The following is a 27,073-nucleotide window of genomic DNA, read 5'->3' as shown; positions in this document are numbered from 1 at the left end:
CAGCAAAAAGAAAAAAAAAATAAAAGAAGAGAAATTTTATTTATGAATATATGTAAACATTTGAAGGGTTTTTTTTTTCTTAATTATTTTATGGTGGGCTTTTATAGGGTTTAAGCTTCTTAGTTTGTAATAAGAATGGATGAAAATGAAAATGGTGAGTGATTTATTGGGGTTTTGCTTATTGGACAAGTTTAGTGTCATGAAAAGAACATTGAAAAGTTAATTTAAAAGGAAAAAAAAAGTTGATTGGGCATGTAGGAGAGATAAATATCATGTTAATGAAAAGGAAGTCAAGATAGGGATTCAATCGTAGTTCAAGTGACACAGTTATTATTGCAACAATAACGAGAACATAGATCGAACATGTTTAAATGTGTTTTTTTTTTAGATTGAGAGAGTTATAGGTAAAAGTAGATATTGTATAAAAAAAGTATTTGAGTTCTTATCCATATTTATTCTAGTTAGTAAGAGTTAGATCTGTTTGAAAATTTTTTGGAGCTGAGTCATAGCTCGGCCCATGAACAGATCTGATTAGAATTTAGTTGTTAAGTTAATTATGCTTAATTCCAATTGATATGTATAAGTAATTTATGTATGAGAGAACATTCGATTGAATTGTGTGAAAAAATTTCGACTTAATCGAGTTGACGAGTCTTATTTTATCATCCTAACTTGATTTAAATTTTTTTCAAATCGAGTGAAATTGTTCGAGTTAAATTAAAAATTAAACATGTAAAATTAAAATCTTATTATAGTATAACTAATTCCATGTTAGAACACATAAATTTGAAAACTTTTTCAAAGCAAAAGAATTTTTCTAAAATTTTTATAATTTTTTAAGAATATAAAATTTAAATTTTTATAAATATTTTGAATTTTAAAAATTATTTTGATTTTTTTGTAATTTTGTTGAGAGAGAGACTAATTTGTTCATTTTCAAAATTGATGGGGACTAAAGAAGTATTTACACCAATCTGTTATTTGAATTGTAAAATTCAACTCGAAACTCAAATTATTTATACAAGTTGACTCGAATAACTCGAAATTTAAATTTTTTTTAATTTTTTTAAATCGAATCAAGTTTTAGTCCCCTAAATTGATGTATTAAGTTAGGAAATGCTTTGTTTAATGCAGTGGATAGAGACTGAACTGCCTTACTCCATAAGGCAAAGCAACTTATTAGTTTATACAAAGTTGTTTTTCTATACTTAATTGCCATTGGATTTAGATGACTGTGCCTTTGTTAGAAAGGGCATAAAGTTAATGTAACATTATATAATTTTCCCTTTTTCTATAAAAAAAAAAGAAAAGAAAAAAAAGTTGGAATTAAAATTAATGTAACATTATAATCTTCCTCTCTATTTAAATAATAATAATTGTCCAATGTTCTTCCTCTCTATTTAAAAATAATTTAAAAAAACTTTTAATTTAAAAATGGGATAATATATAATTTGGCCTCTAAATTTTTCCATTTGTACCTAGTTGGTCCTTGAATTTGTATTCCAGCAACTAGTTTGGTACCTCCGCACTAACATCATTAGTTTACCCCATGACGTTCTGAAAGGTTACCACATGGCACCATTGGATTACAAGTACAATGGCCGAGCCTGAAAATTTTTTTGAGAGGTTGGAATTAAGTTGTATATTTTTATTATAGTAAAAATGTAATTTCATCATTTTAATAGTTTATATCTTTATAATTTTTAAATGGTTAAATCAAAATTTTATCATTTGGGGGGGTAGAGTGCAATTTTACCATTATTAATTTAAAATTTTATAAATTATAAATGACCTAAATTAAAAATTTATCATTTTAGGGGGGCCATGGCTCCCTAGGCCTCTATTACGTTACGCCATTGACTGGGTATAACCCTCCCAAACCCTTAAATAAGAGAATAAAACATGTTAGAGCGATCAAAACTACATCCTCTTACACTGGTAACAATACTAATGCCAACGAGCTAAAACTCAATCAGCCTGGGTCATGAATTTCTATAAGTTTAATCACAAATTTAATCCAAAACTTTTTGCGACCATAGTATTCATTTTTTTCACGAATTTTAATGCTACCAACCATAAACCATAAAAGTACGTTAGAGTCCCCTCAACATAAAGTTGGGTGGTGATGAAGATGGATCAACATATTAGTAATGTTGCATTTGCTTAGCAAAATGGTTAGGAAAAGGAGGTCGATTTAAGCTTGTTGTCGTAAGAATCGAGCTTAAAGCCACAAGTGATTAGAGCTAAAGTCTTGGCCTGTAACACTCTTACTCTGTTGAACTCATTTCCATTTCATGCTCTCAAAAGAGGAGACAAAACCTTAATAGTGGACAGTACCAACTTGTTCCCAATGAACGGTACTTCGAACTCTTTCGAAGAATATCTCTTGATACTTCCATATTCGATTATGAATCTAAACACACATTGTTGGCCTTTTTATTAAATCTATACACATTTCAAATTGTTATAATAATTAACCATTTGCAGCAGTTTTAAGATCTCCTATCATTGCTGTATCAAGGAGTCTACAGTAAGCTATCAAGAGAGCCGAAGCGAACGAGTGCCGAGTCGGTTTATCTGTTTAGGTCATGTTTATTGTTCGAAATAGATGTAATTTCACCGGTTTGACAGAAGAAGAGAAAAAAACCGTACGCGACGTTTCCGATCTTATTTCGGATACATTACAGAACCAAAACAGAATGATGATGTGCCAAAAGAAAATGGCTATCTAAGGAAGAAGCAGTACTAAACTATACAACCTTGCATTATTGGTATAACATATTATATAGGCCACACTATGCATGGCTACTAAAGCATTTCAATAGTAGTTTGGTTAATGTAGATCGCAGGCAAGAAAAAAATGAAAATGAAAATAACGTGCGGTCGATCACTCCAATGGCAAACTTAATGGTTTGCCTCGTCCCATGGTGAAACCCCGAGTTCCATCCGGCATTCTCGGTCCCTTGGTAATCTGTTTCACAGATGCCTCACATTGGACTGCATTGCTAGGTTGAGGTGATGCAGCGAGTAACCCACGCCCACTGTGGTTTTGGGCACATCCCCGGACTTTCCCGCGGCCTTTAGACCATCCCTTTTTCGATCCCACTGTGTTATCTTCAACCTACCAGAAGAGGTAAATTTTTTATCCGGTCAACTCTTAACACGATAGTCTAAACTTAGTAATGGACATGATTAAGGAACATTGATGCTTACAATGTTCTCAAATGATTCAGCATTGTTTGGTGGAGAAGAACCTTCCGAGTGTTCACCGCGCGGTGAATCATCGTCATCTAGTATCCCATCGAATTCCGATTTTCTAGTTTTCAAAACGGATTTTGGCTGCACGTTCATATCATAATACTTAAACAGATCGTACACGAATCGTGAAAGACGCAATGTAATGAATACGTAATCCAGACATACCGAGAGTCTAAGCAACAACCTTACTCGGAGCCCTTTCCTCCAATTCCTTTCATCATTTAACTTCTCAACCTGATTTGCAAAAAAGGAACTTACAGAAACAATTTGATTAAAAACAAGAAGTTCTAGCAAGCTAAAACGCTTTTAACATACCGCCTTCTCAGCGACCTTCGTCGACTCGTATTCCACAAGTGCATGTAGCTTAAAGAACAGGAAAAGGAACCATAAGGCCAAGTTGTGTAATAATCTTTTAGTCTTAACTAAAAAAACATGTTTGGTCCCTACTTCCATTACCTTGTTAGACATAACAAAGTCGATTTTCGAGCGAGACGAATTCGATTCTTGGGGATGACATATTCGGATGTTCTTCACACTGTATCGATAACACTAATAGCATGAGTTGCAAGCGAAACTTTCCACCCATACACAAACAACAAGAAACAAGAAACCGAAAGTGACAAAAAACCGAACCTCCCAACAACATTAAAAATTTTGTCAAGGTTCTGATGAGAGTGATCTTCAGGTAAATTCTCAACAACAACGGTACGAGACTGCACTTGTTCTCGTTCTTTTTCAGTGAATGGGTGCTTACGACGGACCTTCTTGCCGTCGTCGCTCACAACCTTATACCGTGCATTGCACGTCAAAAGAACATAGATATCACTTTAAAAAACAGAAGAAGGATTTTTGCAGTTGAACAAAGAACAATGAAACTAAAAGAACTTACAAGCTTTAAAGAGGAACGAAGTGCTTGAGCTAGCAACTGGTGATTGGTAATAAGGGACTTGATTTTCTTTGTTGAAGCAATGAAAGATATCGGCACTAAAAAACAAGGCCATGATACTTTTTAGATATTCAAATTTCGGGTCGAAATGTGTTCTAAGTTCCTATATTCGAATGACATTTTAAAATAATAATAAAAACGGTAAAAGTATTATAGAGGTCTTTGTATTAGGATTCGATTGTATTTTACCCCTTTTACTTAAATTAATCGTTGTATGTTAAATCAAATAGCAAACTAGTCAAGATGCACCAGGATGAGGTACTGTCTGGTTATACTGTCAGTCATTTTAACTTTGAAAAGTAGAAATGGATAAAATTTTGAACAGAAAAGACTGGTTTGCTCTTTGATCGAACATAAGTAGAGGAGACAAAATATAATCTGACTTTTAATACGAGATGGTTCATGGTACTTTTACAAATAAAAACTCACTTGATAGCTATATAACTGATAAAATGATGTTCTAATATTCATGAATTTAGCAAAAGGATTTTACCAAAATTAACAATTTAATTTATATATTTAAATCCAAAGAATAAAAACACTAAATTCTAAATTTACGAAAATTATAAAGATTTAAAGCATATTTTAACGAGACAACAAATGCTAATAGATTCATAAGTTTCCTCACCATAACCTTCAGGATCTTTACTTGTTTGCTTTGACAAAGATTCATTTGCTAGAAGACTCATGTCACTGAACTGGTATTCCACCTGTTTTACACACACAATTAGTATCAGATTCCGGATTAAATTAGTTTATTTATTATTTAACGGAGTTGTATTTTAATATTATAAGATTAAATTAATCCGTCTAATAATAAAAAAGTTAGGGGTTTAGATGGGTAATTGGATACGGTGTTGTGCGTTTAGCTTACTTTTTTTTTTCACATTACAATATCTAATCTCACCGTCACCGTTATTTTTACACTAGCCGCAGACAAACGTTCTGTTCATCCAAACCAATCCTAATTTGATCCAATCACTATACTAGAGTTATTTCGCAATGGTCACACCACATCTATGCATGGATACACCCTATCATCGTCTTAAAAAGGAAGGGTTAATATAATTTTTAATCTCTGAACTTAGTAGTTGTATTCATTTTGGTCCCTGAATATGGCAAACGTGCAAGTTTGCCCGGACAGAAAAGTATAGGCACCAAAGTGAACATAATTACCAATTTTAAGGACTAAAACTTATATTAACCATAAAAGGAAATATAATCAAACAATTAATGAATCATAAAAAAAAAAAAAAGCCAGAATGAAGATGGACCTGTTTAATGATCTTTTGTCGAAGATCATCAGTAAGAACATTCTTAGAAGAACAATTAGGTATGGAAATATTAGGGTTAGAACTCAAATAAGCAGAAGGTTCTTGTTCACCAAGAAAGAACCAGTCGGAAGCAGCAGCCGCAGCACCACCTAGGTAATGAAAACAAGGGTAGTAATAACCCGAAATGGGCATTTGTGTATGTGATTTAGGCACAAATTCCGGTGCATGTGCATTGAATTTGAACGTCACACCATTGCCATTGCCATTACCATTACCATTACCACTACTACAACTAGTCCCCTGTTTAGCAGCAGCCATGGAAATAGCATTATTATTACAACTGGATGTAGGTTTTGTAGAAGAAATCATAGTAATGGTTTGGGGTTCTTCTTTAAGCTTTTCTTCAGGTTGGATTTGTGCCATATTGTGTTGTGTTTTCAATGGGGTTTATTAATTACAAAAAGAAGAAGGAACTCAAAGTGATGTCCTGTTTTTTTTCTTTTGGTTCTCTGTTTTGCTCTGTTTCATTTGTGTTTTTTAAGAATTGTTGATATTGTGTATGTCTGTCTGTCTGTTTGTTCTGGTTTTTGTTTTTGATCTCCTGAAGTTTAGCTAACTGTAAAGTTTGATAAATTTGAGTGCTTTGAATCCACATTTGGTGGCCAAAGAGACAAGAAACAGTCGATTTTCTTACACGTTACCGCTGCTTTTTTGGGGTTTGACCCTTTCTTGAAGGGTCTGATTTGGCTATTTGCTGAGGAGGATTAGGTTCTGGTTAAGGTTAGGTTTAATTCTACTTTCAGTCCTTTTACTCTTTTGTTTTTTGAAGTTTAGTCTCTCTTCTTTTAATTCTAGGCAATGAGGACTCATGTTTGAGTCTCAATGTGTAATTGTTATGTGAGAGTTGAGTGACGGAACATGGCATTAAGTTTTAAGGGTTTAATTAAAATTTTTAAAATTTTTAAAAGGCTTAATGACAAATTTCACGTATTTTTAGGGTCATCTAGCGTCTTCAATGTCACTATGAGCAGTTGTGATGGATGAATTTTGTCCGGTAATGTTTTGATTATTCATCCGTTTATGGTTTATATTAATTTGATTATATTCATAATTATTCGAGCATATATTTGTACGGATAATTTGTACGGATAATTGTACCATATTTATATTTGTGAACTTCCTAAAAATATTAGCTTAGAATATTTGAATATTAAAATATTATATATTTAAATTTAACAGAAATTTTTAAAATTTTGATTTTTAAATTAGGGAAATAAAAAGACTGAATTTATAGAATTAAATATGAAAACTAAATTTACAAATTTTAAAGAATAGGTTTTTTTTTTTCCTTCAGGTATCAACTGGAGTAAGCTCAATAGTTAATCTTCTCGTTCTACGTTCTGTAGGCCCATTAAGGGGTAGATGCTGGTCACAAGTTTTAAAGCTATTCCATACTCAATGCGAGGATCAAACCCTCGATCACTTAATGATATATATAGTTCATGAATAAAATATATTGATTTAGTTTTTATGATGTTTAATATATTTAATATCTGCAATCAACCATCTCTATAACAGACTCTTTTGTTTGTCTAGATTTTGCCTGTTATAGAGAGATAGATAATCGTTGTAAACTTACCACGGAATTCATATCGTGAATTTCCATCGAATAAAAAAAATTGGAATTATGTTGAAAAAAAGAAAGAAAGTGAGAATCAAATCAACAAAATTACAAGACGTATAACAAGAGCATGTATTATTACTTTTATGCATATTTTATTTTTCGTTCTTTCGCATGATTAATTATATAGTTCATAAGTCTAATAAGTTCAATTAATCAATATGAGTTATCAAATTTAATTCATTAATTTATCACTGATTACTAAATTCAAGTAATCAATTTATAAGTTTACGATGTTTCAAATTTATGGTAGAATATTTAGTTAGGAAATTTAATAGCTTATTGTATTGATATTTTTAATTTCACTCATTCACATTAAATTTAATCGTTTTATTGAAATAACAATTTAATTAAGATCATTTTCATTTCATAAATGATAATTAACGGCTTTTTATATGAAATAACTATAATTTTACTTAAAATTTTAGTCAATATGTTGTTATAGAGAACTACTGCTCTTATTTTAAGTGAAAAGTTGTTAGAAAGGATTAAAATAAAATATAAAAAATTGGTTCTACTAGGAACCTAGTTGTTATAGCAAGCTGTCATAGCGGGTGGATATTATGGAGAGGGTTTACTGTATTTGATTATTGATAAAGTTATTTTTTTTAACTATACTGCAGGTCATTCTAAAATAACATTGTTCCTATTTTGGTAACTGTAAAATTTTTGTCAATTTAGTCACTTTGATAAAGATAATTATTCAAATTGGTCACTGTCGTTAAAAATTTCGTTAATGCAATCACAAATTACTGATGTGGCATTTTTTAAAATTTTGACTAAACTTAAGGATATCTCTATAAATAGGCCAAAACACCTTTTTTTAGTTTTTTTTTGCAACATAAGAAGCACCGATACGCATCACCGTCCATTCCCTACTCGCCCGTCTATATTACTCCTCACTCCATCGCCCCCACACCATAACCACCACCTTACTCAACTGTTTATGTTAGCAGTGATGGCAGCTCCGTTTGAAGATGTCTACATTCCATAGAAATTTCAAGGTTTTGATAAATATTGAAATGGCAGGAACTATTTTAAGATGAGGATGGGTGCTTGTTGCAAATAAATGATTAAAAAAAAAGGGTTTTTGGGTTAATTATAGATAGGTACTTAGTTTTAGTCAAAATTTTAAGAAAATGTCATGTCAATAATTTGTTAGTGGATTAATGAAATATTTAACGACAGTGATCAATTCGAGTAATTATCTTAATTAGAATAATTAAATTGAAAAAAAATGATTAAAATAAAATGATACTATTTTAAGGTGACCTGTGATGTAGCTTACCCTTTTATTTACTGGATAAAGTTCTTATGTTAAAGTGGTTAATATGCATATGTACATGAGTAGTTTGATTATCAAGTAATTAATATACATAATTTAAATATGAGATTGGTAAAATGCGATTTTCAATATAGTTGAGAAGTATCCACTTACACAAATATAAAATTAAAATTTATTTTTATTTTTTCAAAATATTTTATACGGTTAATATTTTAGCAATTCAATCGTCATATTTCATACTTTGTTAATATAAATCATAAATGTTAAGTTTTGCATAAATTAAAAATTATAGCTATTTGTTTTATATATATAAAAAACTTTCAACCATTAACTAAATATTAATATAAACAATATTTTAGATCGATATGATAAAGATATCGGATCGATTTAAAATTTACATGCATAACATACAAATATCTTGATAAAAAATATCTTGATAAATTTAATATTTAGATTGTTGAAATATTAATCATATAAAATTACGAAAAAATTTAAAATCATTTTAGTTTTACATGTGGATTCCACCTTTTAACTTACTAATATCGTAATTCAACACTCAAAACTAATTGCAAGTTAAGAGTATAAATAAATAAATTATAACGTATATAGGTAGTGTTTGGAAAGTCACCTGATCATTGAATTTAAGTGTAACTGTTTGTAATTACATAAAGTTTGGTATGCTCGGGTAATCTTTGTATTCGATGGATTCTACCGAATTAGGTGTAATTGGTATTCTCTAATTACACTTTTCAATTCTTAAAAGGTAATGTGAGAATTAGAGTAATTACAGATAATTACACCCAAATTTAATTTTAAAAATCATTTTATGCAAGTTATAAAATTATATTATAAGTATGGCATGTATGAGTGTTTTGAATAGTTATTGCCAAAAATTTCTTATATTATAAATCCTAAAAATTTCTAAAGCTATGGTTAAAAGTTTATTATAAAAACATAATTTACATGTTATAAAAAAGTTATAATATATTTATTTATAATAATTTATGATCAAATATGGATATAACTTATTTATAAAAATAACTTCTGAAAATAATAACAAAAATTATATTATTTATAAAATGTGCTATGGAAATTTTGGACAACTTATAAAACATTTTTTATAAAGGTTAAATATTATATATTTTATATCATTTTGAAATTTATGTATTATAAAAACGGATATAAACCTAAGATAAGTCTTTCTCCAAATTAAATTTATATAAAATTTTATACTTAAAGCTACAAATTATTTGAACCATGAATCTAAATATTATAAGATCGATTGCTAATTATGCAAATAGACGCAAGCACAATAAACAACTCACAAACTCTTTAATTTGACACATTAAAACTTCGAAATGTGGTTGAGAAGACACTTATTGTTCTAAAAAATGCTTCTCATATTAACATCACATTAGCATAGCATAAAAAAACAGATCATACTAACATTTTGAATATTTTACAACTTTAATCATAGATGAATTGAGATAATTTATATATTTCAAAGAGCATATGAAAGATAAACACGATCAAAAACTAATAGATGATGATAAAGAGTATATCTTAAATATTAAAGATAAAACAATCCAATAAATATGCACTAAAGTAGTTAGATAAAATTATATACAATACTTATTTTTGTTAGTTTTATTAGTAATTGTATTATCATCTACTTTTTAAACTAACATAATTTTATTTTAATTTTTGTTACTTGTTTAAAAACTATTTTTATCATGCTAATATTTTCTATAGTATTTAATATTTTTTAAATATAAATTATGTAACTATATAATTACAATTTGTATTAGTACACATAAATATAAAGATTTAATGTAATTACACTAATAATTACACTTTTACTCAATGTGTTGTCCAACCAGACCCATAGAGATATCTTATCAATCAATAATCCCTTGATTAGTTGAAACTTTTACCACCCAATAAATTAAAATTCACTATTAATTATTTTAAAACAATTATTAGAAGAAAATATCAAACTAAAAATTTGATAAATTAACTAAAATATCAAACTACTATTTTAAAAATCCATTTAATAATATCACATGGAGATAATAACAATAATAATTTATATACAAAACTATACATAAATTTGATAAATGAAAAACTATACAAAAATACACAGATACCCATGTGAGGAGCTAATTTGAATGATACATGAATTGATTGGTTGATCATGCATTTAGTCTCAAACACACTTTACCTATTAAACATGCATGCATAAAATTTGATAATCATGAGGGCTAACAGCATGAAGTTTTTAAACAACTTTCCTCAAAGATGCTGCTTTCCATTTCTAGCACATAAAATTAAAAAGAAAGTAACAATTACCAGACAACAGCAATAACCCTATTTTTCATCTCCAAGCAAAATTGCCCATTTTTTAAATCATGGACTTTATGTTTATGTTTTGTATATACAGAAGAAAACGGACTCACTGTTCCATCTTGATGAAATGGGTGGTCAGAAGCTTTGTCATAGCAAAGCCATTGAAGGAGTCCACCTCGAAAAGTTCTTTGAGCTTATCGTCGCATAAAATCCTCCTCTTATCAGATGGATCCTTTTGGAACACCAAAAATAGAAACACCATAATAAGATAAAGAGTTCATACTAAACAATAGATTCAAAATTTGCAGATAAAATTCCAAAATGCTGATACGAGGACTGAAAGAGACATCTTGACAAGTAATTGTTATAACACTTGGACACGATTCAAAGGAACAATATCAATATCAAACGCACCAAGCACAGTTCAGGTAACCGAATGGTTTTTTAGACTTAAAACAACACTACAACTACGGGCATATATAGGTAAAAGTATTATGAAAGCCCCTTTACTAGAAGTCAGATTACATTTTGCCATCTTTACTTAAAAATGGGCAAATTAATCCTTGTATGTTATATCAAAAAGCAAACAAGTCCTTTCTGTTATTTCATCCATTTCTACTAGTAAACACTAAAAATAGATGGAATTTTTAACAAAATAACCACTTTGCTCTTTGATCTAATGTATAGAGATTAATTTGCCCATTTTTTTAGTAGAAGGGGCAAAATGCAATCCTACTCCTAGTACAAGGGCCTCTATGATACTTTTAACAGCATATACATATACATATACACATATATTGCATTCAGTGCCGAGTTGTAAATAGTGCATCCCCAACTTAGGAAATGGGTAAGAAGCCTAGGACTAAATCATAAATTAGGGAGCTTGGCATGGTATATTTATCAAAATAACTTTTGGAAGAGGTTCAGATACTCGATGCATGAAATGGAGATCTTATCATCCAAAACATGTTTAAAGTTTACCAAAAATCAGAACCAATAACAAATAATGATAGAAAACAACAAAGCAAACCTGTAGATCATTCTGTTTTATGTACTCCCACATTTTCTTCACAACATCAGCGCGAGATAATGCATTTTCACCAGTAGCAAAAAATTTCACTAGAGCATCTGAAAGAGGAAGAGGAGCAAGAAAACCAGATGCCCCTTTCTTCTGCTTCTTTTCTTTCTGTTTTGGTTCATCTGCAACTGATAAGTTAAAAACAAAAAAACAAAATTGTTAGATAGAAAACCTCACATCCATCATCAGTAAACCAAGGTAAATTATTCGTTGCTTCACATGGGCAGCCAAAATCTTGTAGGACCCTCGTAATTAATAGAACGGAAAATTTACTCACCCCGTTCCCTTGCTTGTTTAGATTTTCTTTCTGTTTTTGCAGAGTCAGCTTGAACTGTCACTTCAAGGAAAAAACACACAAGTGTAGTGCAAGTCAAATGGTAATGCATATGAGCAAACCCGCAAACAAATATTAAAGCTATCAAATTTCAATAAAGAAAAAGTGTTTGGGTAATGTTTCTTGGACAGCACGATACAGAACCCAATTGTTTTGAAGGAGTAAAAGTTTCAATTTCTACTATCCAACTGTGCATGCTTGCAATGAATGAATTCAAATCTTCTAATGAATAAAACACAAAGAAAAACATAAGCCCTTCAAGATACATACTCACCCTTCAAACATAGGTATATACAAATAGAAGGGTCAAAGGATCCCTTAAAAGAAAACTCTACCAATTTTGCATTTAGAGAAATAATTTGAAAGGGCCAAAATTGCTAACTTTGCAATTATACAAAATATTTTGAAAAGGCCACCTTGTTCAAGACTTAAAGCAATTAATAGAATAAAAGTTAGGCAAGAAGAGTCATGCTAAGCTTTGCCAACAAGCCAACATGTGATGTTAAAAAAAACGATTGAATAAACATTTATATCAGTCTCATAAACTAATAGGGGAATTGTGCTAAGTGATACCTTCTTCCTCATTTAATGGCCATATGTGTTTAGACAGAGCTTTATTCATCTGAAACATGTTGATGGACTTCACACGAAAAAGAGCATACAATGAGTCATCACATAATACATTTCTTTTGTCCTTTGGATCTTGCAAATTCTTCTCTCGGATATAGGTCCACAATCTCTTGACAACCTAAAAGTAAAGAAAGAAAAGGCAAGGAAGAAAAAAAATCAACAGATAACCAATGTACGATTTTGATTAGAAAAAAATTACTTGGTTAATACAGATTAGCATGTTGAAATGGAAATTTCTAAACCTCAGTTCTGGCCAACTCAGATTCTCCAATAAATGCCTGAAGCTGTGGAGAAAGACTACACAACTTAGTAAACCCACCTCTTCTCTTCACATCTTTATCTCCTTTAGATGACCTACAATAATTTGTTAGAAACTTGCATTAGCAACCAGTAGCTTAAAAAATATTTCCCCTTAAGTAGATACTCAATAGCAACATATTGCAGAAATAATCTATTTTCACTTATCTAATGGAACCAGGATACTGCCAATAAGGACAACCTAAACCACAGAATCCAGGGATCTTGCAAGTTCACAACTTGAAAAAAATGTTACAAACCTTAGCAAATACATAAGCATATAACAGAAACTAACAGTATAGTTGCATTAAGTACCAGTCTATCTGACAATTGATAATCTAGTTTCAAAAGGAACATGCATCACATAAATACAGGCAACATTGAGCATATAAATTTGACAATGAACTTGTACAACTTGATCAATGGTTAGGAGAGTATAAGCAAAAAACAGCAAAAGTTGCAATAAAAAGGGAAAATAAACCTTTTTTTCTTGCTTCTACGTGAATTACCCTCTTGCTCTTCTTCTTCTTCTTCGTTGTCCTCCTCCTCCTCCTGCTCCCCTTCCTTTTCCTCTTCTTTCTCTTCTTTTGAATTTTCAGCATTTAAAGATTCAGAGTCATCTTCTTCCTTTCCCTCTTCGTTCTCTTCTCCCTTCGCACTTTCAGCATTCATGGATACAGAATCATCTTTCTCCTTTTCCTCTTCTTTCACTTCTCCCTTCGCACTTTCAGCATTCATGGATGCAGAATCATCGTTGTCTTCACATTCCATCTCATGATTTGAATCTTCTGAATTTAAATTGATGGGACAGCATCAAAATTTAAACAACCACAGAAATCATGCAAGTTCACGACAATGCCTTCAGAGGAAAGACATAAGAAAATTACATTATACCATTAGTGGTACAAAACTGTAGTTCAATGTGGAAGCTTGTTTGAGGAAGTTGAAGTTGAAATTGCAGAAAAATGTAAACATCCTAAGGTAATCCAAGACTGGAAGAAATAGATTAGTTTGCACATTGGAAATATTACGTATGACATCCATTAGAAAGAAAAATGACCTACGGAAACAAAGAAAATAATGAGCATAGAAATTACTATCGATACATAATCCCTAATTTTGAAATTTTCTCCATTTTTCAGCAACAGGTCATATATACTTTTGTACATTACTTATCCACGTTGAATTAAATTTTTATAACTGTTTCAATTTTATCATTTCCTGCACAACTTTTGGAGATGGGTCAATAGCAAAGGTGCTAGGGCCCTCATAGTTGATGGAAAGTATTGCTTCACAATTGCAACCATCTTCAGCTAAGACTAGCATTAGCAAATTATAACGAACTGACATAAATAACATGTGTACATTTAAATTGGAAAAAATGGTGCCTTACAAGTTACACCTCCAGTAGAAAGTTCTCTCACCAAATATTCAGTCAGATTAACCGCAATAAAGGAGTCACGATAAAGAATGACAGCATTCCTCACAGTATTTGCAAGTAATAAATGCAGAGAAAACTTTTAGCAAAGTTAGAATTTGAGATCCTCGTGTGTCATGTGTCTTAAGTGTCATTTCATGAATAATTGTTTGATTGCAACGATCAATGTATAGACATAGAAGGTAATCAAAATCAAATCACCCTGATAGACTAAATATAAGCCACATAGGCAAAAAATTTGAGAAAATGAACACTCATAGCAAATAATATTAACTGTGTTTAAAGTAAATACCATCTTCTACGCTTAACGGCCAGATATGCTTGGTCAGGGCTTTATTCATTTGGAACATATTAATAGAATTTACTCGAAAAATGTCACGAAGTAATTCATCACAGATAATATTCCGCTTGTTCTTTGGGTCTTGCAAATCCTTCTCCTTGATATATACCCAAAGTTTCTTTACAACCTGGTAGCATAATGAAGTGGACAAAATAAAAATTCAAAATTAGGATTCAAATATTCCAACAATACCATCCTGGGAAACTGAAAGAATAAAAAATATATATTATATATATGAATCATACCTCAGTTCTAGCCAATTTAGACTCTCCTACTACTTTTTGAAGCTGAGGAGAAAGGCTACACACTGTCTGAAAACCACCTCCTCTTTTCTTCGCTTTCTTATCAGATTTACTTCTCCTGCATAAAGGAGAAGGGCGGAAACTATTCATAATATTAATACCAGAAACTTGCTACCAGAAACAACTATATATACTTGCATTTTTTTTTATGACAAACCAATACTTATAAACTGAACTAATTATTGTCATCGACAAATCTATTCTTGTGTGAATGAACTGATTATTGAAATGCAAATATAACTGACAAGAAAAACCCAAATTATATAAAAATTTTGCTTAATTCATTCTTCAAAGAAAACAAATTTCTTTAATTTTTAAATAATCGAACTCGAGAAATCATTGCATTCAAAATTGAACACTGAACAGTTAAAGCGCCTAATTTCTGTACAAAATCACTATTTATTCAACAACCAAACGAAAAAAAAAGAACCTGCCTTGTATTTTGACTTCCTCCTCCCTTGCTTTCCTCTTCTTCTTCATCATCGTTTTCTTCTTGAAGCTCCTCATTTTCAGATTCCGGCGCTTGTTCTTCTTCTCCTTCTTTTTCATTATCTTGATTTAGGGTTTCGAGGAAAATGTCGATTTGGTCCCTAACGAAACTTTTCCTATCAGATAAGTCGATGCCGAAGTCTTTCTCGAGTTGTTTCCTTACGCTACCGGCGGTGGCGGTGTCGAGGTCCGAATCCCGGAGGATTTCTCGGAGCCGGGCCACGAGGTCCGAATCCGATACCATTTTCTTTTTAAAAGTATAATAAAACGAATCCGGTTTCTTCCGGTTCGGTGATATTTTTGCCGGTAAGAAAAACGAGCCGTCTTTTCCGAAAAATGGAGTCGCATGCAAGTTAAGGCTAACAAGCTTTAAAAAAAACAAATAAAATATAAGAAAGGGCAAGACAAGTAATGGGCATTTTTGGAATTTCATTTCTTCTAAGAAAAATGAAAACGACGTTTTTAATAATAATATCCATTTGTCTGAGAGATATTTTTTTGACCAAAAAAAATTTATCGTTGGGTTTTAGGGTTAGAGTTTGGGCTTTGAACCCTCTCTGCCCATTGGTTTGGGCCGAAGCCTGCTAATTATATTTTTTTATTTTATAATTAAAATTAAATTATTTTAATATACAAATGGATTAAAATCAAAATATATCCAATTTAAAAGGAAATAAATTTGTCTTTTTGCTATGAGTAATAATTAGAGTTCTCGTTTAATACTTAGATGACGCATGGAGAAGGGCAGGCTCTTAAATTTAAAGATTATAAATTGATGATGATAAATTTGTATTTTGATCTACTTAAAATGATAAAATTATGATTTAGTCTTTTTAAAAATTATAATTTTTTTTAACAATTTCGTTATAAATTCTGATCATATCTGTTCTTTTTTAGACAATGTCTAGAACTACACATAGCCCCTCCCTAACCTATAAATAGGAGAATAATACGCTTTAGTGTACTCAAACCCAAGTCCTCTTATATTGACAATAATGCGCATGCCAATCGAACTAAAACCCAATCGGTAAAATTTATAAAATTCTTAAATTTATAATGAAACATAATGATTTAATTTCGCCCCTCCAAAAACAAAATTGACTTCGCCCTGATGCTTTTGCTCAAAGACTTAAACCAGCATAAATGTAGAAACCAGTTCACGAGGTTTAGTGAACCGTGGCCCAAAGTTTATATGTATCTCTCATGCAATGTTGAGCCGAATCAACTTGTCTAAGTTAGACGATTTAAATTTTTTAGGGTTAATATATCACTTGATACTTATATTTATCTTCAATGTTCAATTTGTAACTCAAACTAAACAATATCATGTGGTTCAATAATATTTGACATGTGTGTTCTAGTAAAAATAGGTATTTAATTGGGATAAAAGAAAATTTTAGGTACCAGATTGAACATTAAAGTAAAATTTAAGTACTTGTATGGAATAAAGAAAAACTCAAATTGAAAAATATTACATACCAATTTTCAAATTAAATATTATTATTCGTTAGATATACGAATTAAAAATATATTTTAATTTTATTAACATTTTCTGACATCAAAATCCATAAAATTTCAAATTCAAATTTACATCTATTTGTAAATTCAAATAATTGGATATTCATAATATCCATTTGTATTTACTCTGAATTTGCTATAAATAATATTTTTAAAATCTGAATTTACAGTATTTAAATTCTCGAAAACAATTCAAATTAATATTCACGAATATTCATATCTATGTAAACTCGCTTTCAAAAACTAGATTAAGTAGAACCTCATATAATGGTCAAGGCTCAAGGGTGTTCACTGCCTCAGATGTGGCTTGGGTTCGATTTACACTAGTCGCGTTTGTTGTTTGGACTTTACCTTGTCACTAAAAAAAAAAAAGAGTAGTAATTACTTCAGGCATCAAAAGTATTTTTTGAATCTACGGATATTTCTATTTCAGTCCATGATTTAATCTTTTTGCCATAATTTAATCCTCAGAGCTCTTTTCTGTTGGCATTAATTAACTAAAAGATCATCACAAACCTGAATTGCAAAAGGCTGTCCCTATACAATGACCCCATTTTCACTTGGGTTTTATTCATTATTTGGTCCCTGAAGTATATCTATTTTTCTATTTTGACATCTAGACTTTTTTTTCATCTCGCTTTGGTATTTGAATTATTATTTTCAACCCATTTTACCCTAACCAATGACCAATAAGAATATGTCATGCTTCACATTTTTCATTATTTGGCCCTTGAATTATACATGTTTTTTTTAAGAGCCTAAACTTTTTTTTTATCTCGCTTTAGTACACAAATTATCATTTCCATCCATTTTAGCCCCGAATTTCAAGTTAAAGTGAGATGAAAATGATAGTTCATGTCCCAAAATGAAAAAAATATATATAATTCAAGGATCAAAACATAGAAATAAACTTTTTACATAATCAAATTTCATCTCTCACAGTTAAGCCAGTATAATTTTGACACATATTCAAAGCTCTCTAGAACCTACATAGGGGATTCATAGGGTAAACAAAAAGTAGTTCATTTGGATAATGTATGGACAGCTTTATAAATTAATTTGATGGGTTTTTGAATTAAGGAAATCACAAAGTTTCCATTTCAGCCAAACAACATAATATTAATGCTTGGGCTTTTCCCTCTTTGACAGGGAAACCCTAATTTTTTTTCTTCTAAAAAGTTCCAATAATTTGGGGGCATCAAATTGAAGTCCTTGTTGGCAAATTTATATCTACTTTTTGGGCTGCAAAATCCCCACCACCAACTTATAACTAAAAAGCTTGAAAATGACTCTCATCACCTGATCTCTTGGGCAATTCTTATGGGTTAATTTCATCAAGTGTCCTTGAACTATTGTTCAGATTTTAATTTGATTTTTAAATTTTTAAATGTTTTAATCAAGTCCTTAATGTATTAGTATTGTATCAATAAAGGTCTCTTAGGGAGCTGGAGCATTTTTTATGGGTTGATTTACCAAGTGTCCTCGAACTATCGTTCGGATTTTAAATTGGTTTTTAAAAATTTAAAACGTTTTATTTGAGTCCTCAAAGCATCAATATCGTATTAATAAAGATCTTTTAACCATCTTAGCCCTTAATTTAGACATTAAATGTTGATTTGGATATGAAATGGAACATATTTAAAAGGCTTAATATAACATTTGGTACTTGAACTTTGTATTTTTTTTCTATTTTGGTACATGAACTTTTATTTGGCCCAAATTGGTACCTGAACTTGACACTTTTTCCTAATTTGGTACCTAAATTTTTTTAGCTCAATTTGGTACTTGAACTTGACCTTTTTTTTCCTAATTTGGTACCTAAGCTTTTTTTTAGGATCAAATTGGTATCTAAATTTATTAAATGTTATACAAATTACGCAAAACAGTAATGGTGTTAAATTTTTTATTATACTACAAAAATATTGTTTGTATTAGAGGAAATTCATGTTAAAAAGAAAGTATTGAGCTATACTTAACTAAGTAATATTAAATAAGAAAAGAGAGTTTTAAAACCCAATTTGAAATAAATTAATTATTTTAATAAATAAATAAATAAATAAAACTAAAAGTAATTGAACAAATAAACTACAAAAAATATATCATCATCCATCACATGTCAGTCATACATTAATCATTTTGCTACCTTATAAAAAAACATTGTTAATATATTGGAGCAATTTGTACAATGTTTGACAAGTTTAAGTACCAAATCGAACAAAAAAAAGGGTACCAAATTAGGAAAAGAATCAAGTTCATGTACTAAATTGTACCAACTTAAAAGAAAGTGTCGAATTAGGTACTAAATTAGGAAAAGTGTCAAGTTTGAGTATCAAATTAAACCAATAAAAGTTTAGATACCAAATTAGAAAAAGTGTCAAGTTCATGTACCAAATATTATATTAAGCCTATTTAAAATAAGTAGATTAAATAATAAACACATTTCTGGCTACTACATATAAAGCTTGAACGTGACGTATTAAAAAATAGACAATATCAATAAAATTTAAGGGCTAGCTATTAATATATCTATACAATAGGCACATACTTATTTATAATATGATCCATATATCTCAAATATGCTTCATGACAGATTTGAGTTAACATTTAATACCCAAATTAACTGCTAGATTAAAGAAAGGACCTGCCTGATGTAATACTATTACTTTAAAGATTCGATTAAAATGTTTTATGATTCAGGGACCAATTTAAAATTTGAATAATATTTAAGGACATCCGAGGAAATTAACCAAAGAAATTAGACTTTTTTTTTTTCTTTTTCCTATTGGGATTTGGGGACCATGAAATAAGGAGACAATAGGCAATGCTGAAAACAGTGGGTCGCCCATAGTTTGGCAATGACAGGCTTTTCTATGTTTGGGAATTTGGCCATGGCTCAATCATCACCTTTGCATAAACCAATATATTATAAACTTAAAAAAAATCCGACAAAATCTCGAGCCTTAAATACCAGTGGTAAGGTTAAGAGGACTCTTAAAATGAAATTTTTTCATTTAAGTTCCTTTATAATTTATAAAATATTAAATTAATAATAGTATAGTTACAATTTAACCCTAAAATGATAAATATTTAATTTAATCATTTAAAATTTATAAAGATATAGACCATTCAAATGGTGAAAATGTATTTCTATTATCGTAAAATATACAATTTAATTCTGACTCCCCAAACAAAATTTTCAACTTCACCTCTATTTAATACTTTTGCCGAACACTCTTAAATTTCGGACAAACTTTCAAACTTAAATAGAAACAAAATGAATAAATTAACTTAATTTTTCAAAACTACTTTTAAAAAAAGAAAAAATCCATTGTTTAGCATTGTTATACCGATTTTCTCGAGACATTAAAAAACAACACCAAATACATCCTAGACGTTTTTCAACAACAACAACAATATTAAACTGCATTAATTTTATAGTAAAGAGATTATATAAATTTTTTATTCGTGAACTTGGCAATTAAGTTCATTTTGGTACTTGTATTTTTTTTTGTCCACTCTGCCATTTAAACTTGATAGTTAGGTCCATTTTGATCCCTAGTCTGGAAAAATATAAGACTTTGATGATATGACACTATGCAATTGTGTTACATCATCACTTGAAAATTTTAAATATAAATTTTCAGGTGATGGTATGGTACAATATCAAAGTAGCACAATGTTTTAATAACGATGGTTGAATAGGTCAGACCACCGATTCTAAATTCAACTAATTTGATTGGTTTGACCGTCAAACCAACAATAATTAAATAAATACTTAAAAATTCATAAAAATGTAAAAAAATTAAAAACTGATAAATCAAAAATTCATAAAAAGTGTAAAAAACTAAAAACTGATAAATCGGTTTAACTTGGTCAACAGTTGATTTTTGTTTCGGTTTTCAATTATTACCAATTTCAAGCACTTTTTGAATCAATTGGTTGAACTCTTTTGTTCAGACCGTTACATCGATCGGTTCTCAATATACCTGACTTGGTACTGTTCCAGTCACATCATTAAATATTGTCAAAATCCGAGTTCAGGGATAAAAACGGATATAGTTTCCAAGTTTAAGGATCAAAGTGGACAAAAATAAAGCATAAGTACCAAATTGAACTTAATTGTCAAGTTTAAGAGCTAAAAATTATATTATTCCGTAAGTTTGGTTCAGTTTCGGTGTCAATCCAGAAAAAGAAGTTGGCCTCCTAAGTTGCGAAACCTTATCCAAGGAAGGTGAAATAACATCACTTGTCCCTCACTTGAAAAGACAACCCGGGACATTTATGTAATTCCACCACACTTTATTTTTAGTTTAATTCTTTCCTCGATCTATATACTCTTTCAATTTTCGTAATTTAATCCTTCCGTAGGTAATAGGTTAAAATACGCTCCAAATCCCTGTACTATTTATTCATACATTTAGAATTTAGTTCGTCTATTTTAATTTTAAGAATTTAGATTTTTTACTTTTAAATTTAGGTCAAATTGTTAACATTATTAAAATTTTCTTTTAAATTCAGGTTCTACAACATTTTTTCCGTTACATGATTATCAATGGAGTATTTTATCATTTTAAAATGTCATAACAACGAATTTAGTAAAAGGATTTTATCGATGTTAACAATTGAACTTGAATTTTAAAATCTAAAAAGTAGATGGACTAAATTCCTAAAAATAAAATAAAGGGACTGAATTTCACAAATATGAAGAGTACACATTTGAACTATCAATAGTGGCAGAGCTAGAAAGTTTTGTTTTGGAGAGCCAAAATTAAATTGTATATTTTTACGATAGTAAAATGAAATTTCACCATTTTAATAGTCTATATCTTTTATAATTTTTAAAGGATTAAATCAATTTTTTATCATTTTTGGGGTCAAAGTACAATTTTACCATTATTAATTTAAATTTTATAAATTATAAATGACTTAAATGGAAAATTTTCTATTTTATGGGGTTTTAACAAAAGAATTTTATCGACTTAAAATTTGAAATCTAAAAAGTAGATGAGCTAAATTCTTAAAAATAAAAATAAAAATAAAAGACTAAATTTCACAAATGCAGATATTAAATTTGAATTTACATTATCAATTAAACTTTAGTTTTAAATTAAACCAAATTTAACCAAAGAACATTAATAATGTTTTTAGTTGAATCTAATAAGCTGAGGGATTAAATTCTTAAAATCAAAAGTAAAGAGATTAAATTTAAAAAAATTTAAAAATACAGGGACTTAATCCAAAATTAAACCTATATTTTTTTTCACTGTGTTCATGGACCAATCATCGTTCATAAAACTTTCTTTCCACTGAGAATTTTTCCCAAAAAATTTTCCTTTCTGTCACACTTCATGTCAGTTTTGGATAACCAAAAACAAAAGTTGGTAACTTTTCTTAAAAAAAAGAAGATCACAACCTTCTTTTTATTATTATAAAAAGAAGGTAAAAAAAATTTGGGATCAGAATTTAGAAGAACGAAAGGCAAAAAAAAAAAAAAAAACCACAAAATTTCACGAGTTTTCTTCTGTGTTTATTTCTCAAAAATCTGTCATCAGACCCTTTTGAATTTTTCTTTTCAAGTTGGTGAAGATTTCACGGGCAAAATCCCATTTCATCACCAACCAAAGCTTAAATTTAAAAAAAAAACCCATCAAACAATTCTTGTATTGCCACGTTACCCTCACCAACATCACCGCCAAGCTTGATCTCAAACTGGGTTTGTGTTTTTTTTTTTTTCCTGAAACTACCACATGATGATAATGTGAAAAAAAGCTTTGGGTTTTGCCTCTTTTTAAAGGTTTAAGCTTTGAGTTTAGCAAATGGATCGATCAGCACTTACAGTGGGACCAGGGATGGATATGCCAATCATGCATGATAGTGATCGTTATGAACTTGTTAAGGATATTGGTTCTGGGAATTTTGGTGTAGCTAGGTTGATGAGAGATAAACAAACAGAGGAGCTTGTTGCTGTTAAGTATATCGAGAGAGGTGAGAAGGTTAGTGTTCTTTTAATTTCAAAAAACCGTAAAATTTTTCTAAAATTTTTAGTAATTTTTCTGGGTTTTTCTTGTTTTGGTGATTGAGAGCCTGAATGGAGTTTAATTTGGTGAGGAGTTAGGTGAATTTTTTGTTAAGTTTATCGCTAGTTCTGGTGATCAACTTAATTGCATTTCTTATTTGAGTTCAATTTTGCAGCTGCAAATTTTGATTCATACTTCCAATTTATTACATAAATGGTATTCACATTTAGAAATTTCATGTTTATCAGTTTGATTTTGTGTTTATTTTCATTGTTTTTGTGTGTGAACAGATAGATGAAAATGTACAAAGGGAAATTATCAACCATAGATCACTAAGGCACCCTAATATTGTTAGATTCAAAGAGGTTTGTTCCATTGTTAAATGTTTATCATTTTTTATTTATTTAAGTTGATGTTTGCTTAACTACTAATATTATTAGTATGTAAAAGTATCATGGATGCCTAAGTCAGATTGAATTTTACTCCTTTTACTCAAAAAATAGGTAAATTAGTCATAAGGTCAAAAAGTAAACTAGCCCTTTATGGTAAAATTTCATCCATTTTTATTGTTAAAAACTCGTGTAGCTGATGGAATAACCAAATAATTACACGTGGCGTGCTATGTGTTTTTAACGGTAGAAATGGATGGAATTTTTAATAAAATGACAAGTTTGCTCTTTGATCTAACATACAGGGACTAATTTGCTTGTTTTTCGAGTAAAGGGGGCAAAATGCAACCTGACTCTTAGTATAAGGGCCTTGGTACTTTTACCAAATTAGTAACATCAAAAACTGGGGAAAGGGATGCAGGGTTTGAACCTGTATCATCTAATTGCCAGACAAAAGCTCTAAACACTGCTCGAAGCAAGTCTTGGCAATGTTTATCATCCTCGAGAAAGGTTTTTAAACTTGTGAAACTGTTATGTCACATATAGGTAATATTAACACCAACCCATTTGGCTATTGTGATGGAATATGCTTCCGGTGGCGAGCTATTCGAGCGGATATGTAATGCAGGCCGGTTTAGTGAGGATGAGGTTACTATCTTCCAACCCCCGTCTTTGTTGTTTTAGTGATAGTAATGTGGAATTTTCATTTACCTGTCTTGGTGTATTTGCAGGCACGTTTCTTCTTTCAACAGCTTATATCGGGAGTTAGTTATTGTCATGCAATGGTGAGTAACTTTGGTTCTGTTTGTGCCTTATCTGGAAGAGAATTCGAGTTATGATTCAACTGACCGCCCTTTTTGCTGATTTTCTATTTAAAGCAAGTATGCCATCGAGACTTGAAATTGGAGAACACGCTACTCGATGGGAGTCCTGCTCCTCGTTTGAAGATTTGTGACTTCGGGTACTCTAAGGTACAAGATATGCCTATTACCATTTGCTTGTACCATTATTGATTATTGCATCAAAGGTTGTTTGCAAAGCATGCAAACATCATTATCTTGATTTCCTGTATACATTTATGTTGACATCGCATGCTTTTTTCCAGTCCTCAGTGCTGCATTCTCAACCAAAATCGACGGTCGGAACTCCTGCTTATATAGCTCCGGAAGTGTTACTCAAGAAAGAATATGATGGAAAGGTAATATTGCTTTGTATTTTCCTGATTTAAACTTCTGTATACCGGTGGTAGTGCAACTTACGTCTAACCACGAACGTTATGTTCTCAACTAACTTATTCTAGTCTTGCGGTATGTGCACCCTTTTCCTGTTTTAAACATTTGATAATAGCATTAATGATCTATTCCGATTGTCGTTTATTAGTTGCCATACTCTCCTGTCTCAATTATTCCATTGCTATACTGTTTTGCTGGCCTCGTGTTTTAAAGTTCTTTACCTGTCATTTCGGAGTAATAACATTAACAGTATGTTGGCAAAAGTATTATGGAAGCCCTTGTAGTAGGAGTCAGATTGCATTTTGCTTCTTCTACTAAAAAAAAAGGGCAAATTAGTCTCCTATACATTAGATCAAAGAGCAAACTAGCTCTTCTGTTAAAAATTCCATCCATTTCTACTGTTAAAACTGGTCTTTGTATGTTAGCATGACGTACACGTGGCACGCCACATGTTACTATCTAGTTATTTTGTTAGGCACACCAGTTTTTAATAGTACAAATAGATGAAATTTTTAATGGGAAAGGCTAAGTTGCTTTTTGATCTAATGTACAAGGACTAATTTGCCTATTTTTTGAGTATAGAGTGCAAAATGCAATCTGACTCCTAGTACAGGAGCCTCTATGGTGCTTTTACCCCGTATGTCTTACTATAATGTGGCCAAAAATGAACAGTGCAAATCTCAGGGATTAGGCAATGTAAACTGTTCAACATCGAGTTTGGTCCGTGTTTTCCATGCTTTTATGTTACTACACGTCATCTACAGTGTCTAGTTCGGACAGGTTAAGAATAGCCGCTAGCGATGCATCCTAGCAATTGTGACAACTTGATAATATGTAGAACGAGGGATGTAGAATTGTTTGAATCATCGATAGCCGTATTGGTTATGGTTAGGATCAACGGATAACGTAGGACTGTAGAGGCCGATTAGAATTGTAGTCTGGCAGGAATGACGTTGTCACTTAATTGCCGAGGTTATTTTTAATAGCTTCGATGGTCGTGTCACTCGATTGTTGCTCTGCTTAAGGTTTTATGGTTAAAATTATACGCTAAAATCTTCTTTTCTGACAAAATATGTCAGATTGCAGATGTCTGGTCTTGTGGGGTAACCTTATATGTCATGTTGGTCGGAGCATATCCTTTTGAAGACCCCGAGGATCCTAAGAACTTCCACAAAACAATTCATGTAAATGCATTCCTTGTTCAGTAACCGAAAGTGGAAACTACTATAGAATGTTGACTGACTGATATAATCGATTCGTTCTTGCAGCGGATTTTAAATGTCCAGTACTCGATCCCTGACTATGTCCATATATCTCCCGAGTGCCGTCATCTGATCTCGAGGATCTTTGTGGCCGACCCCTCAAAAGTTAGTTCTCTCTTTGTTGAAACCCAAGTTAATTTTTCTTGCCTTTTGGTTCCTAAATTCTAATTGTAGGAACTTCGATTCGATTTTTTTCGCAACAGAGGATATCCATTCCCGAAATTAGGAACCATGAGTGGTTTCTAAAGAACCTACCGGCAGATCTCATGGACGAGAACACAATGAACAACCAGTTTGAAGAAGCTGATCAACCGATGCAGAGTGTCGACGAAATCATGCAGATCATTTCCGAAGCTACTATCCCTGCAGCCAATACGAATAGTCTCAATCATTATTTAACCGGTAGCCTTGACATTGACGATGATATGGAAGAGGACCTGGACAGCGATCCCGAACTTGACATTGATAGTAGTGGAGAGATAATATATGCAATGTGATTGTGAATCGTGTCCGTATGCTGAGAAGGATGATCATCCAATGTTAATCGAAGTGTGTACCCTTTGAACAACCTTTTCCAGGGACGAAAAATGAGAGACCGAAAAATATAGGGTAAGGAATTTCTGTTTGAAGTGTCCATTATGTACTGTTTTTTGTAACACAATGTAATGAAAGTGTTGAAATTTGTCTTTAAACTGCAACTGGTGTGGTGACTCATTGTCTCCATTTCTAGCAAAGTTTGTTATATATAGACTTTTACAGTTCATGAAATGAATCCTATGTGCAAACCCTAACTGAGCTAACCGAGCACCTTCTACTAAATTAGCATGATGTGAGAAAAAGGATTAAAATACGGGTAGAAGTATCATGAAAATTTTTGTACAGAGAGTTGCATCGTATTAGTTTTTTAACAGTAAAAATAAATAAATTTTTAACAAAAAATATCAGTTTGCTTTTTAT

At 30.9% G+C, this 27,073-nt stretch overlaps 3 protein-coding genes across 6 annotated transcripts; 1 reads left to right on the top strand and 2 right to left on the bottom strand.

Moving 5' to 3' along the window:
• Positions 1–2,887: 2,887 nt before the first annotated feature.
• On the bottom strand, positions 2,888–5,901 carry LOC105795269 (la-related protein 6C). Its single transcript, XM_012624818.2, has 9 exons — positions 5,479–5,901; positions 4,833–4,914; positions 4,148–4,242; positions 3,892–4,043; positions 3,715–3,793; positions 3,574–3,621; positions 3,424–3,492; positions 3,214–3,339; positions 2,888–3,121 (listed from the first exon to the last, which is right to left on the bottom strand). Exons 1-9 carry the CDS (start codon positions 5,899–5,901, stop codon positions 2,888–2,890), a joined length of 1,308 nt encoding a protein of 435 aa, XP_012480272.1.
• Positions 5,902–10,643: 4,742 nt separating this feature from the next.
• LOC105795268 (uncharacterized) lies at positions 10,644–16,071 on the bottom strand. 3 transcript variants are annotated; one of them, XM_012624817.2, is made up of 9 exons: positions 15,644–16,071; positions 15,153–15,267; positions 14,860–15,034; positions 13,611–13,917; positions 13,075–13,186; positions 12,776–12,950; positions 12,146–12,199; positions 11,821–11,996; positions 10,644–11,022 (listed from the first exon to the last, which is right to left on the bottom strand). In XM_012624817.2, the coding sequence occupies exons 1-9, from the start codon at positions 15,940–15,942 to the stop codon at positions 10,897–10,899; spliced, it is 1,539 nt and encodes a 512-aa protein (XP_012480271.1). In that variant the 5' UTR covers positions 15,943–16,071; the 3' UTR covers positions 10,644–10,896. The 3 variants fall into 3 exon arrangements, with proteins under 3 accessions (XP_012480271.1, XP_012480270.1, XP_012480269.1); XM_012624816.2 differs by having other exon boundaries at positions 12,146–12,205; positions 13,611–13,914; XM_012624815.2 differs by having other exon boundaries at positions 12,146–12,205; positions 15,644–16,070.
• A 6,604-nt stretch (positions 16,072–22,675) lies between these two features.
• Positions 22,676–26,884, top strand: LOC105795267 (serine/threonine-protein kinase SRK2E). Of its 2 annotated transcripts, none has more exons than XM_012624813.2 (9): positions 22,676–23,209; positions 23,524–23,598; positions 24,169–24,270; positions 24,354–24,407; positions 24,501–24,593; positions 24,728–24,820; positions 25,934–26,038; positions 26,123–26,221; positions 26,320–26,884. In XM_012624813.2, the coding sequence occupies exons 1-9, from the start codon at positions 23,033–23,035 to the stop codon at positions 26,611–26,613; spliced, it is 1,092 nt and encodes a 363-aa protein (XP_012480267.2). In that variant the 5' UTR covers positions 22,676–23,032; the 3' UTR covers positions 26,614–26,884. The 2 variants fall into 2 exon arrangements, with proteins under 2 accessions (XP_012480267.2, XP_052484657.1); XM_052628697.1 differs by having other exon boundaries at positions 23,061–23,201.
• The last annotated feature ends 189 nt before the right edge of the window (positions 26,885–27,073 follow it).

This window comes from Gossypium raimondii, chromosome 3, assembly GCF_025698545.1.
Source record: "Gossypium raimondii isolate GPD5lz chromosome 3, ASM2569854v1, whole genome shotgun sequence".
Classification (NCBI taxonomy): Eukaryota; Viridiplantae; Streptophyta; class Magnoliopsida; order Malvales; family Malvaceae; genus Gossypium; species Gossypium raimondii.
Note: the sequence above shows the minus strand (reverse complement) of the source record. Positions and strands in the feature narration are given on the sequence as shown.

Excerpts from the sequence above, each read along its gene's own strand:
- LOC105795269 (XM_012624818.2), bottom strand. The coding sequence starts at position 5,901 with ATGGCACAAATCCAACCTGAAGAAAAGCTTAAAGAAGAACCCCAAACC. Across the intron at positions 3,493-3,573 it reads CGAAGGTCGCTGAGAAGGCG|GTTGAGAAGTTAAATGATGA; the intron begins GTATGTTAAAAG and ends TTTGCAAATCAG. Across the intron at positions 3,340-3,423 it reads GGTTGTTGCTTAGACTCTCG|CCAAAATCCGTTTTGAAAAC; the intron begins GTATGTCTGGAT and ends ATGAACGTGCAG.
- LOC105795268 (XM_012624815.2), bottom strand. The coding sequence starts at position 15,942 with ATGGTATCGGATTCGGACCTCGTGGCCCGGCTCCGAGAAATCCTCCGG. Across the intron at positions 15,268-15,643 it reads GGAGGAAGTCAAAATACAAG|GAGAAGTAAATCTGATAAGA; the intron begins GCAGGTTCTTTT and ends TCCTTTATGCAG. Across the intron at positions 11,023-11,820 it reads TAAAACAGAATGATCTACAG|GATCCATCTGATAAGAGGAG; the intron begins GTTTGCTTTGTT and ends GTGTTCCAAAAG.
- LOC105795267 (XM_012624813.2), top strand. The coding sequence starts at position 23,033 with ATGGATCGATCAGCACTTACAGTGGGACCAGGGATGGATATGCCAATC. Across the intron at positions 23,599-24,168 it reads ATATTGTTAGATTCAAAGAG|GTAATATTAACACCAACCCA; the intron begins GTTTGTTCCATT and ends TGTCACATATAG. Across the intron at positions 24,408-24,500 it reads TTAGTTATTGTCATGCAATG|CAAGTATGCCATCGAGACTT; the intron begins GTGAGTAACTTT and ends TTCTATTTAAAG.